General features: G+C 48.2%; 1 protein-coding gene across 1 annotated transcript; it reads right to left on the bottom strand.

Annotated features, from left to right (window-relative positions):
* Window positions 1–1,340: 1,340 nt before the first annotated feature.
* On the bottom strand, window positions 1,341–15,825 carry CENPV (centromere protein V). The gene is made up of 5 exons (XM_038536999.1): window positions 15,449–15,825; window positions 12,942–13,040; window positions 10,936–11,005; window positions 2,850–2,964; window positions 1,341–1,741 (listed from the first exon to the last, which is right to left on the bottom strand). Exons 1-5 carry the CDS (start codon window positions 15,823–15,825, stop codon window positions 1,617–1,619), a joined length of 786 nt encoding a protein of 261 aa, XP_038392927.1. The 3' UTR covers window positions 1,341–1,616.
* Window positions 15,826–16,385: the final 560 nt, after the last annotated feature.

Here is a 16,385-nt window from a genome sequence, read left to right as displayed (position 1 = left end):
TTCCTCTCCCTTTTCCTGCAAAGAGTGTACCTTACAAGTCAGCTCATGATTAATCAGTCTCCCTAAACAAAGAGCAGGTATTTATTAAGCATGTGCCATTATGTACACACTCAGTGTCTGGTAGCGAAGGGAATGCCTAAGGAAAGTTGACCGGATTATAATAAGCAACAACGAGAAGCAAGGCAGGTGGAAGGACAGGGAAACCAGAGGAAAGACCCTGTTGAGCCAGGTGGGCCTCATCCTGTTCGAAGCTGTTTGGGGTCTCCCAGAGCCTGTACTCTGTAGGCCAAATTCCTAAGCTTCATATCCAAGACCGTCCATGGTCTGGCTTCCCACATATTTTTCTGATCTCTTCTATTACTTCCTCCCATCGGAGGCTCCAGTCCAGTCTGGCTTTACTCTGGGCCCCTACCTCTCTGTTCACACACTCACTTTTCCATCTGACCTTCCTAAATCTTGCTTCATTTAAAAAGACTCCTGGGGCACCTGGGTGGCTCAGTGGTTGAGCATCTGCCTTCGGCTTGGGTCATGATCCTGGGGTCCAGGGATCGAGTTCCGCATCAGGCTTCCCGTAGGAAACCGGCTTCTCCCTCCACCTCTCTCTGTGTCTCTGGTGAATGAATAAAATCTTTAAAAAAAAATAGTAAAATAAAATAATAAATAGAGACTCCCAAGTTGTTGTTTAACGGGTTTAGAGATTCAGTTTTGCAAGATAAAGAATTCTAGAAATTGGTTGCACAACAACATGAATGTACTTAACTCTGCTAATCCAGACACTTAGAGATGGTTGAGATGGTCAATTTTATTTTATTTAATTTTTTAATTTATTTATGATAGGCACACAGTGAGAGAGAGAGAGAGGCAGAGACACAGGCAGAGGGAGAAGCGGGCTCCATGCATCAGGAGCCCGACGTGGGATTCGATCCCAGGTCTCCAGGATCGCACCCTGGGCCAAAGGCAGCCGCCAAACCGCTGCGCCACCCAGGGATCCCAAGATGGTCAATTTTATGTTACGGGTATTTGACCTGAATTAAAAAAAACAAAAAGGAATCAGAAGCTGATCTACCTTAAAACAAAACAGAAAAAAAAGACTCCAGCGAATAGTAGCCCTAACCAAACCCGTCTCTCCTCTGAAGTCCAAGATCTCTTAGCTTTACAGCTCACGTGGCTTCCGAGATCATTCACAATCTTCTGTGTTTGGTAACTATTCATGTGTCTTCTCTCTCCCCGCCAGTTGGGTTGCAAGCATTTTAACAGCGGTAAGTAAATACCTGCTACTAAATATCTGGCCTCAGAACCCAAATCGAAGTGCAGGGGGAATGATAAACCACAGTAACGGCTTTCATGTTAAAAATATTTATTCTTCTAAAAGATCACACAAAAGTTGAGAAGAGAAAGGATGTCGACTAACCTACATCAAAATCTGGGCTGAAAGGACAAAGAGCTGCCTAGATAAGTTGGTAGCTGAGCAAAATGCAGAGATGAGGGGGGCTGCTGGCCAACGGGCCCAGGGGTCTGGGGCAGCCACAGTCACAGGCACTGGGTGCGGTGGGGACAGCGCGATCCGGCTGCTGGCCCCAGTCGTTCCTCTGTCTCAGGAAGGGAGAAGCAGGAGCTCACTCCTTAGACATGTTCTTGATGGTCTTGTGCTCCTTCATGGCCTTTTCCCAATCGGTGCCATTGAACTCCTCAATGACCACGCTCCGCACGGTGCCCTCGTCAAGGCAGTGTGGGGCAATCCCTGGGGGAGGTGACACAGAGAAGAGAAGGGCCCAGGTATGAGTGACAGCAGGCACTGTGCCGGCTTGTGGGCAAACCCACACCTGCAGCAGCGACAGCGATCCGCCGTGAAAGCTTCCACAGCCACCGCAGCAGCGCCCTGGCTCGCTTGCCCCCCGGCGGGTAGGGGGTCAGGCTCTCTAAGCCAGGGATGCCAAGGCTGGAGAGCATCCAGTACCAAGCTGAGAGTACAAAGATTTGAGCCCAGAGGGGTACCTGGGTGCCTCAGCGGTTGAGCATCTGCCTTCGGCTCAGACCATGATCCCGGGGTCCAGGGATCGAGTCCCACATCAGGCTCCCGGCAGGGAGCCTGCTTCTCCCTCTGCCTGTGTCTCTGCTTCTCTCTCTCTGTCTCATGAATAAATAAATAAAATCTTTAAAAGGGGGGATGGGGAGGACAAAGGTGATGTCATGCCCTCCTTGCACCGTAAGGCACAAAACGGTCATAGTCACAGTGATGCCACCACAGCTCTGTAGGCTGCAAGAAACAAGACTCCTTGCTCGCCACTTTCCAATCAGTTCACACTACAGCTGGTGGCATCTGAACAACTGTCCTGGGGCTGTGTTCCCCGCTCAGACCCAGGGGGACTTGAGGAGGGGCTTGGGGGTTCTCACTGTTTATGTTCTAAACAAACTGAAGCTGGGTTTGTTTTTTTAACTGGATCTCTTTCAACCCATTTTCGATACTCTTGTCTGCTTCACTCCCTGAGCCATCCTTGGTGTGAAAACTCCCTCCCCTCCCCTCTCACCCCCACCCCAGGCTCATCTCCTCTCCTCCATACACCGGACAACAACAACGTCACCCCCAGCGACATGAGCCCCCAGCAACATGCGGCCCAGGCAGCGCCAGCAGATGAAGGCAGGATCTGGATGTTCAAGGATGAATAACCAGAGCCAGTCTCCTATCCCAGCATTTGAAAAGAGCTTTGCTGAAGAGCCCTGTTCTTCTAAGACCCATGTGAGAGGGGCCCGGCCAAGCAAGAGGCAAGCCCCATATGCCAGCACCCAGGCTATGATCAGCGTGTGTCCCTATATCCCCCGCGGCCGGGCAGCCCGTTCCCTTCACTTACCGAAGCCTCCAGGGTTTGAGCGGGGAGTGTAAAAGCTCTGAACGCCACATCTCTTACAGAAGGTGTGCTGGGCTTTGTGCGTGTTGAACGTGTATGTGGTTATGCTCTCGGCTCCCTAAGGGAGAACAGGTGAAATAGATGTTCTCCTTTTACAAAGAGAATTTTTTTGGGGGGGGTCATCAAAAAAATTAATTCTTTTATAAGGCACAATGGGAGGGGAACGCCCTTTTGCAGGGGTCTCAGGATTATGAGGACACGTCCAATCTCACAAAGAGATACAGGCATCTCGAGGACAGGGACCCGCCTACGCTGCCCAGAGACGTGTCAGTCCGGAGCACGGCGGCTCACGGCTTCTCTTGGTCAAGTGCACACAAGTGCCTCAAGCTTTCCCAGCTCCGCGGCAAGACAGCACATCCTGTCCATGTCAGGGAATGAAAATGAAAATTTTCACTCAGCCTCAAAGGGGTGACGGCTCATCCTAGGGACTGGCTCCCCATGTTCCCGGCCAGCTCTGCTCATGATGGAAAAACAAGGGTTGACTGTACTTGAATTCACATACAAAGGACCAACTAGGAAAAGAATATTTTCCAGACATCATGGGCAAAGGGCTCATTTCCATTAGAGAAATACAAACATACTACACATAATACAAACGGGAAATGGGGCAAAAGGACAGAGAGAAAGGAAAACAAATATCTCTTTCACCTAAGAAATGATACACACATTCAGACACGGCAATGAGGTATTTTTTTTTTCACCATCAGGTGAGCACAAATAAGAGTCGGGTTAACTTGGTACTGAGATGTGGACAAACGTGTATGCTCTCAAATACCAGTCTCAGGAATACAAATTGGCAAAATCTGCCAACATCTATCAAAATTTTAAAATGTATGCATCTTTTAACACAGTAATTCCATCTCTGGAAATTTATCCTACAATCAAAATTCCATATGCATTGAATGACATGTATAATAGACGTTCTAGCACTGGTTAAAACAAGGCTGGGGCAGCCCCAGTGGCCCAGCGGTTTAGTGCCGCCTTCAGCCTGGGGTGTGATCCTGGGGACCCAGGATCGAGTTCCATGTCAGCTCCCTGCATGGAGCCTGCTTCTTCCTCTGCCTGTGTCTCTGTCTCTCTCTCTGTGTCTGTCATGAATAAATAAATAAAATCTTAAAAAAAAAAAAAGTCTAAAGATTGGAAAAACTGAGAACACCCGTCAAGAGAAGACGGGACAAAGCAATGATGGACACTCATGAAATTGGGACACTGAAAATTTAAAAAGAACTAGACAGGCTTGCCTGGGTGGCTCAGTTGGTTAGGTATCTGCCTTCAGCTCAGGTCCTGGAATGGAGCCCCACATCCCTGCTCAGCAGGGAGCCTGCTTCTCCCTCTCCTCTGCGCCACCCCCTGCTTGTGCTCTCTTTTTGTCAAATAAATAAATTAAATTTTAAAAGGAAAATGAATGAGCCAGTTCTACTTCCAAATACTAATACAAACAATCTCCGAGGTTAAACATTAAGTGAAAAAGTAAGGCATAAAATAATTTGTGAGGCACCTGTGTGGCTCAGTGGTTGAACATCTGCCTTCGGCTCAGGGCAAGGTCCCAGGGTCCTGGGATCGAGTTCCACATTAGGCTCCCCTAGGGAGCCCCTGCTTCTCCTGCCTGTCTCTGCCTCTCTATCTGTGTCTCTCATGAATAAATTTTTTATTTATTTTATTATTTATTTTTAAAAGATTTTATTTATTTATTCATGTGAGACACAGAGAGATTGAGAGGCAGAGACACAGGCAGAGGGAGAAGCAGGCTCCATGCAGGGAGCCCCATGCAGGACTCGATCCCGGACTCCAGGATCACATGCTGGGCCAAAGGCAGGAGCCAAACTGCTGAGCCTTGCAGGTGTCCCTCTGACTAATAAAATTTTTTTTTAAATCTTAAAAAATATGGGGTGCCTGGGTGGCTCACTTGGTGAACGTCTGCCTTCGGCTTGGGTCATGATCTCAGGGTCCTGGGATCAAGCCCCATATTGGGCTCCCTGCTCAGCGGGGAGCCTGCTTCTCCTCTTCCTCTACCCCTCCCTCCTGCTTGTGCTCTCTCTCTTTCTGTCAAATAAATAAAATCTTTATTAAAAAAAAGTCTTAAACTTAAAAAAGAATAATTATTTGTGTAGTATATTATTATTTCTATTTATTTTTCACCATTTTTAGTTTTTAAAAAAGGATGTACCCTGGTATGTGCATATATAAATATGTATATGTTTCTTTACATATATATTTATAAAGAAATATCCAAGAAGCAGTGGTTTCCAACAAGTGAAATTGTGTGGCTGAAGGGTCACGGGTGAAGGTTCTTACCAGAGCTGGATGTTTTCATTCTTTCCCCCACCTACCACCCACCACCGTGGGAGAGAAAGGCCCCCAGAGCTCTGTGCCTCATGTAAAAATAGTTCTGAGGGGCCTCATCTCACATCACAGCCTCTACACAGAGAAGCAGCAAAGAACAACTGCCGGTGGTCCTAAAGCATCCAAAGTTTTCTGATCAGATACTTTCCCCCATGAAATGAGGAGGAGCAGCGAGGAGGGAGGGGTTGCTCCATCCCCTACTCTACCTTGGGCATTACTGGAAGTCACTCGGGGACATCCAGATCCCTGTTCCCATGTTATTCTGTGCACCCGCCCACTTCCCACCAGAACTCATGCCCTGTCACAGTCACACTGCCATGTACTCAGCCTTTTTGGTGACTGTTTTCTTGGCCAATCAGAAACCACCAACACGGGAGGGATCCCTGGGTGGCGCAGCGGTTTGGCGCCTGCCTTTGGCCCAGGGCGCGATCCTGGAGACCCGGGATCGAATCCCACGTCGGGCTCCCGGTGCATGGAGCCTGCTTCTCCCTCTGCCTGTCTCTGCGCCTCTCTCTCTCTCTCTCTGTGACTATCATAAATAAATAAAATAAAAAAATAAAATAAACCACCAACACCACCATGTTGGCCAATCTAACGGTCACTTTTCTTGACCATTAGATTCTTAACCCGACCTCTCAGGACCAGTCCTTCCTTTTTGAAACAAGGGTCTCTGAGGAGACCACCCTCGAACAATTTTCCTCCTCCCCCACTGGCCATCCTTCTCAGGCCCCTCTGGTCAGCTCTGACCTCGGCCTCTCCCTTCACTGGCTACATCAGCAGCAGCTGCCGCACCCAGTCTCCCGGCCATAAACACCAATACGCAGCTCTGCTTGCTCTCGACGCCAGACTTACACATCCAGCAGCCCACTTTCTATCTTATCTCTGCAAAGGTTCACGACGTCTTCAGCTTTTCCAAGAAAGAACCCCTGATGCCAGCAGTGCTCCACACCTGCTTCTCCCCCTGGATCTGGTATCCCCATCACTGAGCTGCTCAGGCCCCACATTGTAGTGGCAACTCTTCTGCCTCTCTTTTCCTCCTCTTCACATCCATCCTTTACAGGATTCCGCTCACCCTTCCTCTGAAACTGGGGTTCTCACAGTATGGCCCCAGGACCAGCAGCAACGCCTTGTAAGAAATGTCAATCCTGGGGTCCCCCTCCTAGATCTAGAGAATCAGGAGTGGGGCCCAGCAATTCCCCTTAACTTGCCCTCCAGTGGTCACGTGCACACTGAATCACGAGAGCCACTGCTCCAAAATAAATCTCAAATATCTGTTTTCTTTCCATCTCCATGACCACTGCCCTAATCCAAGCTCCCATCACCTCTCACCTAGCCACCCCAGCCACCTCCTGGCCACCTCCCTGTCTCACACCTACCTCCCCACAAGCCATTCCCCACAGAGCAGCCAAAGTGAACTTTTAAAACATTGAAGGAGGGGCGCCTGGGTGGTTCAGTCGGTTGAGCATCTGCCTTCGGCACAGATCACAATCCTGGAGTCCCGGGATCGAGTCTCACATCGGGCTCCCTGCATGGAGCCTGCTTCTTTCTCGCCTAAGTCTCTGTGTCTCTCATGAATAAATAAATAAAATCTTTAAAAAAAAAAAAAAAAGAGAGAGAGAGAGAGAGAAAAGAAAAAAAGAAAAAGTTTTGCACTTAATTTAAAAAAACAGGGGCGCCTGGATGGCTCAGCCAGTTAAGCATCTGACTCTTGATCTTAGCTCAGGTCTTAATCTCAGGATTATGAGTTTAAGCCCAGAGCTGGGCTCTGTGTTGGGTGTGGAGTCTACTTAAAAAATAGGGGGCGCCTAAGTGGCTCAGTTGGTTAAGCATCTGCCTTTGGCTCAGGTCACGATCTCAGGGTCCTGAGGTCAAGCCCTGCATCGGGGTTCCTGCTAGGTGGGGTGTCTGCTTTTCCCTCTGCCTACTGCCCCCCCGTTTGTTTTTTTCTCTCTCTCTGTCAAATAAGTAAAATCTTTTTTTTTTCTTAAGAATTTATTTATTCTTTAAGAGACATAGGAAGAGGGAGGAGAAGCAGGCTCCATGCAGAGAGCCTGATGTGGGACTCGATCCCAGGAACTCTGGGATCACGCCCTGAACCAAAAGCAGACACTCAACCACTCAGTCACCCAGGCATCCCCAAATAAATAAAATCTTAAAAACAGAAAAACACAAAAATCAACACAACATAAAAATAGCTCCTACAACAGGCTGGGGCCGAGTATGGTACTCTAGGGCACCAAGAAAATGCATTCATAAGCAGGCCCAAGGAGGGAAAAAAAAAAAAGAAGAAAAAAAATACCAACTCTGAGACCCAAGAGCTTATGGCTATACCTGGTGGCATCTTTAGGAACCATCTCACGGGTGCTCAGGGGCAAGCGGAACTGGGGCCACAGCCTCTAGCATGTTTCCGAGGAGAGCACACGGGCATTTTCTGGGTTTACAGGGAAGACAGGGAGAAGTGTGCTGCCCAAGTGTCCCCCTCATCCACCAGGCGCCCACACGAGGGATCAAGGGGCAGACAAAGAAAAGGAGACAAGATGGCCCAAAGTGTCTGGGATTAAAGCTCACTCGTTAGGAAAGACCAGGACTCATGCATTCATTTACTCAGTCCATTGTTCCTTCCAGACGCTGAGTGCTGTGCTCGCTTCGGCAGCACATACACCAGACGCTGAGTGCCTATTCATTGCCAAGTCTGCGAGGCCAGGAGCTTGTCAGATATGACAAAAGATGGCACTTGGAGATCCCAACAATTTAATAAAGGAGATAGACGTGGAAACACACCAGTACACAAGGACACAGCGAAGTGTGTCTGACCACAGTGGGGGTAAGGGGAACCAAGGATGGAATTAAAGCCCCAGCCGACCCCATATTAGAGACAGTGTCCCTAAAGCCTTTCCTAAGAAGCTTACATTCTTTGACCAGAGATTTTATTTCTAAAAGAACTGATCCGAAAGAAATAACTTCTAAATTGCTAAAGATTTATACACAGGGAGGTTCACCACAGTGTTGTTTATAATTGGGGGAAAAATGGTACACGACCTAGAAGTTTAAATATAGGAAACTGCTTATTGTACATTCATATAACAAAATATGCTGCAAATATAGGAATAACAGTATAAATAAATTAGGAAATGATTGAGGGAGAGGAAGAGATTCAGGGACTGAGGAACAAGGGAGGGAAGACTCACTTTTGTACCTTTCAAAATCTGTACCAAGCACAAAAAAATTTCCCCGAAATAATAAAGTTAAAATCAGCAAGACCTATCAATATGCTGCCTACAAGGGACTCCCTTCAGACCTAAAGACACCTGTAGACAGAAGGTAAAGAGATGGAAAAACAATGACCAGGCAAAATGGAGGCAAAAAGAAAGTGGGCAGAGACATACTGAACATCAGACCAAATAGACTTGAACACAAAGACTGTAACAAGAGACAGAGAAGGACACTACAAATGACAAAGGGAACAATCCAACAAGAGGATGTAACAGTTGTAAATATCTATGCACCCAACATAGGAGCACCTAAATCCATAAAGCAAATAAAGAAATTGACATAAAGAAATTGACAATAACACAATACTAGGAGGGGGGTTTAACACCCACTAGATCATCACCCAGACAGAAAATCAACAAGGGAACAGTGACTTTGAAACATAATTTGAGTATATGGGAGTGAGTTTACTTCTGGGCCTTTATTCTTTTCTATGGATCTACATCTCTATCTGACCATGTTAACATAGCCTTGATGACTGTCTATAGGAGGAGCTTTCATACCAAGTGAAGTTAGCTTCTTCTACTTTATTGTTCTCTGTGGTGACTGTTTTAGCTATTTTAGGGCCTGTGTATTTCCATACACATTTTAGAGTAATCTTGGGATACCTGGGTGGCTCAGTCAGTTAAGTACCTAACTCTTGGTTTTGGCTCAGGTCATGATCTTGGGGTTGTGGGATCAAGCCCCACGTTGGGCTCCAAGCTCAGCACAGAGTCTGCTTGAGATTCTTTCTCCCTCTCTCTCGGCCCCTTCCCTACTCATGCTCTCTTTCTCTCAAATAAATAAATAAATCTTTCTAAAAAATTTACAGTAATCTTGTATATGTCTGCAAAAGCCTTCTTGGGATTTTGATAGAAACTGCATTAAACCTATAGACAGTTTGGAGAGGATGAACACCAATACTATGCTGAGGTTTCCAATCAACAGACACATGATTTCTACCCATGAAGTTCTTCTTTAGTAACTTCATCAGCTTTCTGTAATATTCAGTACACAGATCAGGGACATGTTTTGTTAACTGAACACCCAACTAATTTTCTTTGCATTACTTGAAATGGCATGATGTTTTTGAAGTTTTTTTTTTAATTTTTTTTTAATTTATTTATGATAGTCACACACACACAGAGAGAGAGAGAGAGGCAGAGACACAGGCAGAGGGAGAAGCAGGCTCCATGAACCGGGAGCCCGACGGGGGATTCGATCCTGGGTCTCCAGGATCGCGCCCTGGGCCAAAGGCAGCCGCCAAACCGCTGCACCACCCAGGGATCCCTGGCATGATGTTTTTAATTTCAGTTTCTTGGTGTTCATTCTTAGTATTTTTAAAATTGGGATGTAATTCACATGCCATAAAATTCACCATTTTAATGTGTATTGCTGCATTATTTACAACAGTCAAAACATGGAAACAACCTAAGTGTCCCCGGATGAGTGAATGGATAAAGAAGATGTGATACAAACACACACCACACACACACATACAAACACACATAGGAACACTATTCAACCATTAAAAAGAATGAAATCTTGCTATTTGTGACAACATGGGAATTATACTAATTGAAACAAGTCAGAGAAAGACAAATACTATATAATTCTACTTACACACAGAATTTTATAAACTAAACAAAAAACCAAGCTTAGAGAACAGACTGCTGTTTTCCAGGGACAGGGGTAGGCAGGCAAAATGGGTGAAAGAGGTAAAAAAAATGGGCATGCAAAAGTAATAGACAGCATGGTGACTACAGCTAATAACACAGTTGTTACGTATTTGAAAGCTGCTAAGAGAATAAACCTTGAAAGTCCTCATCACAAGAAAACAAAATTATTTTGTGATTACATATGATGTCAGATGTTAACTAGACCTAATTGTGCTGGTTACTTTGCAATATATACAAATACTAAATCATTCTGATGTATCCCTAAGACTAATAATGTTATATGTAAGCTGTACCACAATAAAATTTTTAATTCACCATTAAAAAAAATCTGTTTAAGTCATATGTTCTTCTTCATTGGGAAATGATAAAAGTCAGTTACAAAACAGAAAAAGGTAAAATCTTACTTTCATAACGATATATACAGTGTTGTCATTATTATTATTTAGATGTATTTACAGTGGAAAATAACATACAAGGATATCCACCCAAATAGGGCAGTGGTTATCCTTGGTTGATAGGATTTGGGTGGTCGCATTTATTTTTTATTCTATTTTTAATGTTTCCACAGTAATATCAAATGGGCATCCAAAATATAAATAGAAAAAATAACAGAACATTCTAGAAATACGCATGAAACCCAGGTTGATGAGGAAAATTCAAACCCCCTGTAGAGGTCCCGCTGTGCTCCCTGCCGTATGGCACCCCCCATGGCACATGCTGTAAGCCAGGGGCTCCCCTGGCCTGCTCTGAGCACTGACCTTCAGGAGCTTGAAGCGAGAAGCCGGGACAATGAAGTGTCTATTCTGCTTCTTCTTACAAATGCTGCAGCTACAAAAAGAGGAATTCCCAGGTTGAGAACAAGGACCTGTGCCTTCTGAGGGCCCAATGGGACCCAATCCAATAAATCCTGAGAGCCAGATGACCCCACAGGTGAAGCCTCTTTCAGTGTTATTCAGGGAAAGGGGGGAGCCCAGGCATATGGACAGACCAGCTGGGGCCTCTGCTCAGCAGTCAAAGCCACGCACCCCTCGGAAAACCAGGATGTCGCCACCACGTTCCTACTGCTCACTCCCCAGTTTATTACAGTGAAGGAACTCATTGGATTCTAGAGATACTTATAAAACAAACATCCTGCTGAGCTACGATCTTATGCCTCCGGGATACACCAAAAATGGACAAGGAAGCCTCCGTTTCCCGCTTTCCTCATCTGTACATCATGGAACGCCTAGCTCCAAGTCAAATGGGCCCTCAGAATTATCACCTTCGGAATTCAACCTAAATGCCCTTTACTGGGGTGCCTGGGTGGCTCAGTCGGTTGGGCAGCTGCCTTCGGCTCAAGTCATAATTGGTCACAATCGTGGGGGTGGGATTGAATCCTGCTTCTGGCTCCCTGCTCAGCAGAGAGCCTGCTTCTCTCTTTCTCTTACCCTCTGCCTCTCCGACTGCTTGTGCTCCAGCTCTCTCCCTTTCTCAAAAAAATAAATAAAATCATAAAAAAATAATCAATCAATCTCCTTAGTCTACATTTACAAAAATTTCTACTTTCCCACAGAACTCTCTAACAAGCTGTTCCACGGGGCTTCTTCTGCAATCTTTTTTTTTTTTTTTACAGATTTTTTTAAAAATTTTTATTTATTTATGATAGTCACACACACAGAGAGAGAGAGAGAGGCAGAGACATAGGCAGAGGGAGAAGCAGGCTCCATGCACCGGGAGCCCAATGTGGGATTCGATCCCGAGTCTCCAGGATTGCTCCCTGGGCCAAAGGCAGGCGCTAAACCGCTGCGCCACCCAGGGATCCCCTTCTTCTGCAATCTTTAAGTCAGTTCTCCATTTGAGTAATTCCAGGGTATTTATTTATTACTCGTGTGTACTTCAGGTACCACACCATCTAGGGGCAAAAAGGCCTGGATCATGTTGAACAATTAGAAGCTAACTATTGGTTCAGCAATCAGTGTCCTTGTTCTGTCACAAGGGAAGCTGCTAGAAAGCAGGCCCTCCACAGATCCCGGAAGAACCATCTGCCTCATCTAGAACAGAGCCAGAGGGCCTGGAATGTGGCAAGCTTCCGGGTGCGCACACCCTTATTCACTTCCCCTCCCAGTGGACTCCAGTGAAGACTCTGCCCAGCCAAGGCTTTCCATTCAGTGCCCGCCTGACCTAATCTCAGGCTCTAACCAGTCCCTGTCCATCTAGCAACAGGACAGTCAGTCTGAGGGGTGATGCTGAACGGCAGGGGCTGGAGCACTCTGCTGTGTCAACCGGGGCTACGCTGTAGGAGCTTGCTCGCTCTCTCTCTCTCATACACACACATGCACACACACACAGAGCAGGCCCAGTTATTTTTAGTACCCCCCCCCCCATATTTTTAAAATTTTATTATTGAAAACATCTAGGCACATACGAAAGGGGAAAAAGAACAATGAACCCTCTGTACCCATCACCTGACGCCAGCAATGATCAGCTCACGGCCGATGCTGCCTCACCAGGACCCTGACTCCCCAGATGATGCCGAGATGCTGTGTTTTAATTTTTTTTTTTTTATTATTTATTTATGATAGTCACACAGAGAGAGAGAGAGAGAGAGGCAGAGACACAGGCAGAGGGAGAAGCAGGCTCCATGCACTGGGAGCCCGACGTGGGATTCGATCCCGGGTCTCCAGGATCGCGCCCTGGGCCAAAGGCAGGCGCCAAACCGCTGCGCCACCCAGGGATCCCAGATGCTGTGTTTTAACTCTTACTCTTGGGGAGAGAAAACACTCACTTGCAGTCAAAGATGTGCAAGTCGGCTGAGGCCCAAACTTCAAAGCGAACCGCTCCACAGTGGCATCCTCCCGTATGCTTCACCAGGCCCTGGTATTCACTAAATGAAACAAGAAAACATCAGAAAGATAAGGATTTCTGAACAGTTGGGCCAGACCTCAGCACACAGCTCATGCCTTTTCTCCCTCTCGTTGTTGCTAGAAGAAGGAAGCAAGATGGGACGAAAGTCTCCCCTACATGACTGCCCCAGGTATTTCTGTTTTGGAGGCCAGAGTAGCAATTTTATTAAAAAAAAAAAAAAAAAAAAAAAAAAAAACGAATTCAGTGTCTTCTTTTCTATGACCTCTCACTTCTATTTCTTATATCCTCGTAAGTTGTAAAGTAAAACATTGCCGAAAATAGAGAAAATAGGAGTTGGGTAGAGGATCCTGATCCCGCTGTTCATTTTTATTTACATGCTACTTACTAAGATTTTTTTTTTTTTTTTTTTTTTTTTTGTGAGCTAGGCACCAGGGAGAGCAATAAACAAGATACAGCAGATAAGCTTCTGCAGCCATCCAACAAATTACCCAAACAATATTTAAGGGACTGTGATAAAGGCAGTGCGGGATGCTATGAAAAATAAGAGGAGAGGAACTGAGTCTGTTGTTTGGAAAAACCTTCTTCTGAGAAAAGCTCTTGGAGTTTTGGTATATTCCCCTCCGGTATGTTTGCATATCCAGGACTCTTTACAGAGCTATCCATACACATTACATACTATCTTAATCCTTTTAAAACGTATATAAGCCAGGCTCTTAGTTGAGCATTATTCAGTTTGAAAAATATCAAATTGCACTCCAACAGGGCTAAACGCTTCTCAGTAAAGACAAAACATTTCACTGTACCTGCTCAAGCAACGATTACAGGAAAAATAGCCTATGGCAGTTTTAAATCAGCATTTTTTTATTATTAAGGCTGAATGCTTTTCCATGTTTCTTTACAAGTTGAATCAGTTAACTTGATGTATCTGAAATCTTTTCTGCACACACAAATAATGCTCATTGTAAAAAAATTAGAACATTACAACATGTGATAATATTAAAAAGCAAAGTCTCCTATAATCTTAACAGCTGGAGGGATCCACAGTTAACCATTTGCTATATATTCCTCCGGACTTCTTTATATACAATAATATTTTAACAAAAACAGTGCAGAGTTACACATTCTTTTTGCATATAAGTTAATTCAGTGCGTTTGGGTTATGTAAATAAGTGTATGTACTCACGCCAATCTGAAAGGTTAAAAAAGAAAAAAACTTGTCTTTCAGCAACATTTAAAAATCCTTTTCTTGACCAGTTATCAAGTTTGTTTTAAAGGAAAAGTTTACTTCGAATTTGAGTGTCACATTTCTGAGAATCTTTATATCCTCTACACTTAGCAACTTGTGGCAATAGAACAGGGGCTCAACAATGTCTAATGATGAATATATATTAAAAAAAAAATGTTCAGCCCATGATCCACGATGATAAACCAGAAAGTGAAGCACACAGGAAACCAAGTATTTCATCTCTGAGAAGACCGGTCCTAAGAGAATTTCTTCTGGATTAAGGACAAAAGAACATTTTCGGCCAAGAAAGAAGAAAAGAAAGGAGTAACTGTCGGGTTGTTATGCAATTGTCAGGTTATCCTTGTTGTTGTTGTTGTTTCCCGTGGTGTTGACTGCTCTTTGTAATTCACCAAATAATGGACGCGGAGATGGGTTACTGGGGTACTAAGACCTCTCTCCGGGGCGCGACGGTTCCACAGGGCAGGCGTCGGATGCTATATTACATTTGGAAAAAAACAAGGCAGCCCCGGTCAGAGGTAATAGCTCATCTGGAACCTCACGGACACTCTGAAATCCTCCCCTGGAGGTTCTCGTCCTGCAGGAGCGACGCTGGGGGAGCGCGAAGCAGAGCGGGCCCCCCGGGAGCATCAGTCGGCGGAGAACCCAGGCCCCCGCGCCCCGCGCCTCCCCCCGGTACCCGCCGCGGCCCTCAGGACCCAGCGTCTCTGTGCGCGCGCTTCTGCCCGGGGTCGATCCCGCTCCGCTCCCTCCCGGGGAGCGCCTGGAACAATAACGGGATCTCGCCTCCCGGCGGCTGCAAAACTATTCGCCTTTTCTCCCCTCCCTCTCCCGCCGCCACCTCCCCCTCCCACCCACTCTCCAAAAACACGTGCGCAAATATGAAAAAGCGAGTCAGGTGGGAGCAAAGTCGTGGGGTTGATCTTCTTCTCCCCGGGAAGGGTCCCCGCGGCCTTGGCGCGCCAACAGCACAGAGAGCGTCCCGAGCACCATGGCTGTGCCCGGGAGAGACCCTTTGTGTCCCGGGACACGCTCCGGGGGCGCAGCGCCCCGTCCGAGCAGGGGCGCGCCCGGCGCTAACCCGCTAACCGGGCGACGCGGAACAGCGGCCCCGGCCGACAGGCGCTCCCGCCCCGAGGGGTCCGCGTGGCGCCGGCCGCCGCGCCCGGCCCCGCCGCACTCACAAGGTGTCCAGCAGCAGCTTGGCGGCGCCCTCGAAGGTGAGCCTCTGCCGCTTCTGGAACGTCTCCCAGCGCTCCCGCTGGTCGCCCAGGTCGGGCAGCGAGGCCGCCGGGCTGGCGGAGGTCGGCAGCGGGAGCAGCGGCAGCTCCGGCGGCGCCTGCCCGGGGCCCGCCTCCTGGGCCCGCGGCGACGACTGCTTCGGCCGCGGCTTCGCCGACGGCTGCCTCGCCGCCGCCCCGCTCTCGCCCCCGGCCTGGCTCGCCGAGCGCCGGGCGCGGCTGGCGCCGGGGGCCGGGGGCGCGGCCGGGGGCGTCCCGGAGGCTCGGGACCGAGTCTGCCCGCGTGCCTTGGCGGCCGAGTAGCTCCTGGTCCGCTGCATGGCTCCCGCAGCCGGGCGCGCAGGCCTCGCCGCCCGCGCGTCCTCGGCCCGCCCCGCGCGCGCGCCCGCCCGCGCCCGCGCCCGCGCCCCCGCCCGCCAGCCGAGCGGCCCCCCCAGGGGGCGCTGCACCCGCGGCCGCGACCCTGGCCCCCGGCCACTGGCCCCCGGCCCCTGGCGGAGGCCCGGCTGCAAACCCCAGAGCCCGCGGGCCCGCGCGCCTCGGGGCCCGCACCTGCCCGCTCCATCCCGCAGGCCTCACGGGACCGCGCGTCCCGCCTCGGCTCCCGGCGGCGCCCAGAGAGCCCACGGGCACCTGCGGAGGCGCCTCCGCCTTCTCTGAATCCAGAGGGCTTCTTCCTACCTTCCTGACCCGGGGGATCCAGGGTCAGCCCTGAATTCACACCCACAACCGAGCAGCCAGGCTGGGGGGACCTCGTGTTTGAGATGCCGGGATGCCGGCCGCACCCAGAACCAACTAACACGCGTGCACGGCCAGGCACCTGCTCTCTCTCTGCCAGACGAACAGCACCTGAAATCTGCTGTTGCGCTCGGTCTCTCTG

Source organism: Canis lupus, chromosome 5 (genome assembly GCF_011100685.1).
Source record: "Canis lupus familiaris isolate Mischka breed German Shepherd chromosome 5, alternate assembly UU_Cfam_GSD_1.0, whole genome shotgun sequence".
Lineage (NCBI taxonomy): Eukaryota > Metazoa > Chordata > Mammalia > Carnivora > Canidae > Canis > Canis lupus.
This window is presented reverse-complemented; position numbering and strand designations above follow the sequence as displayed.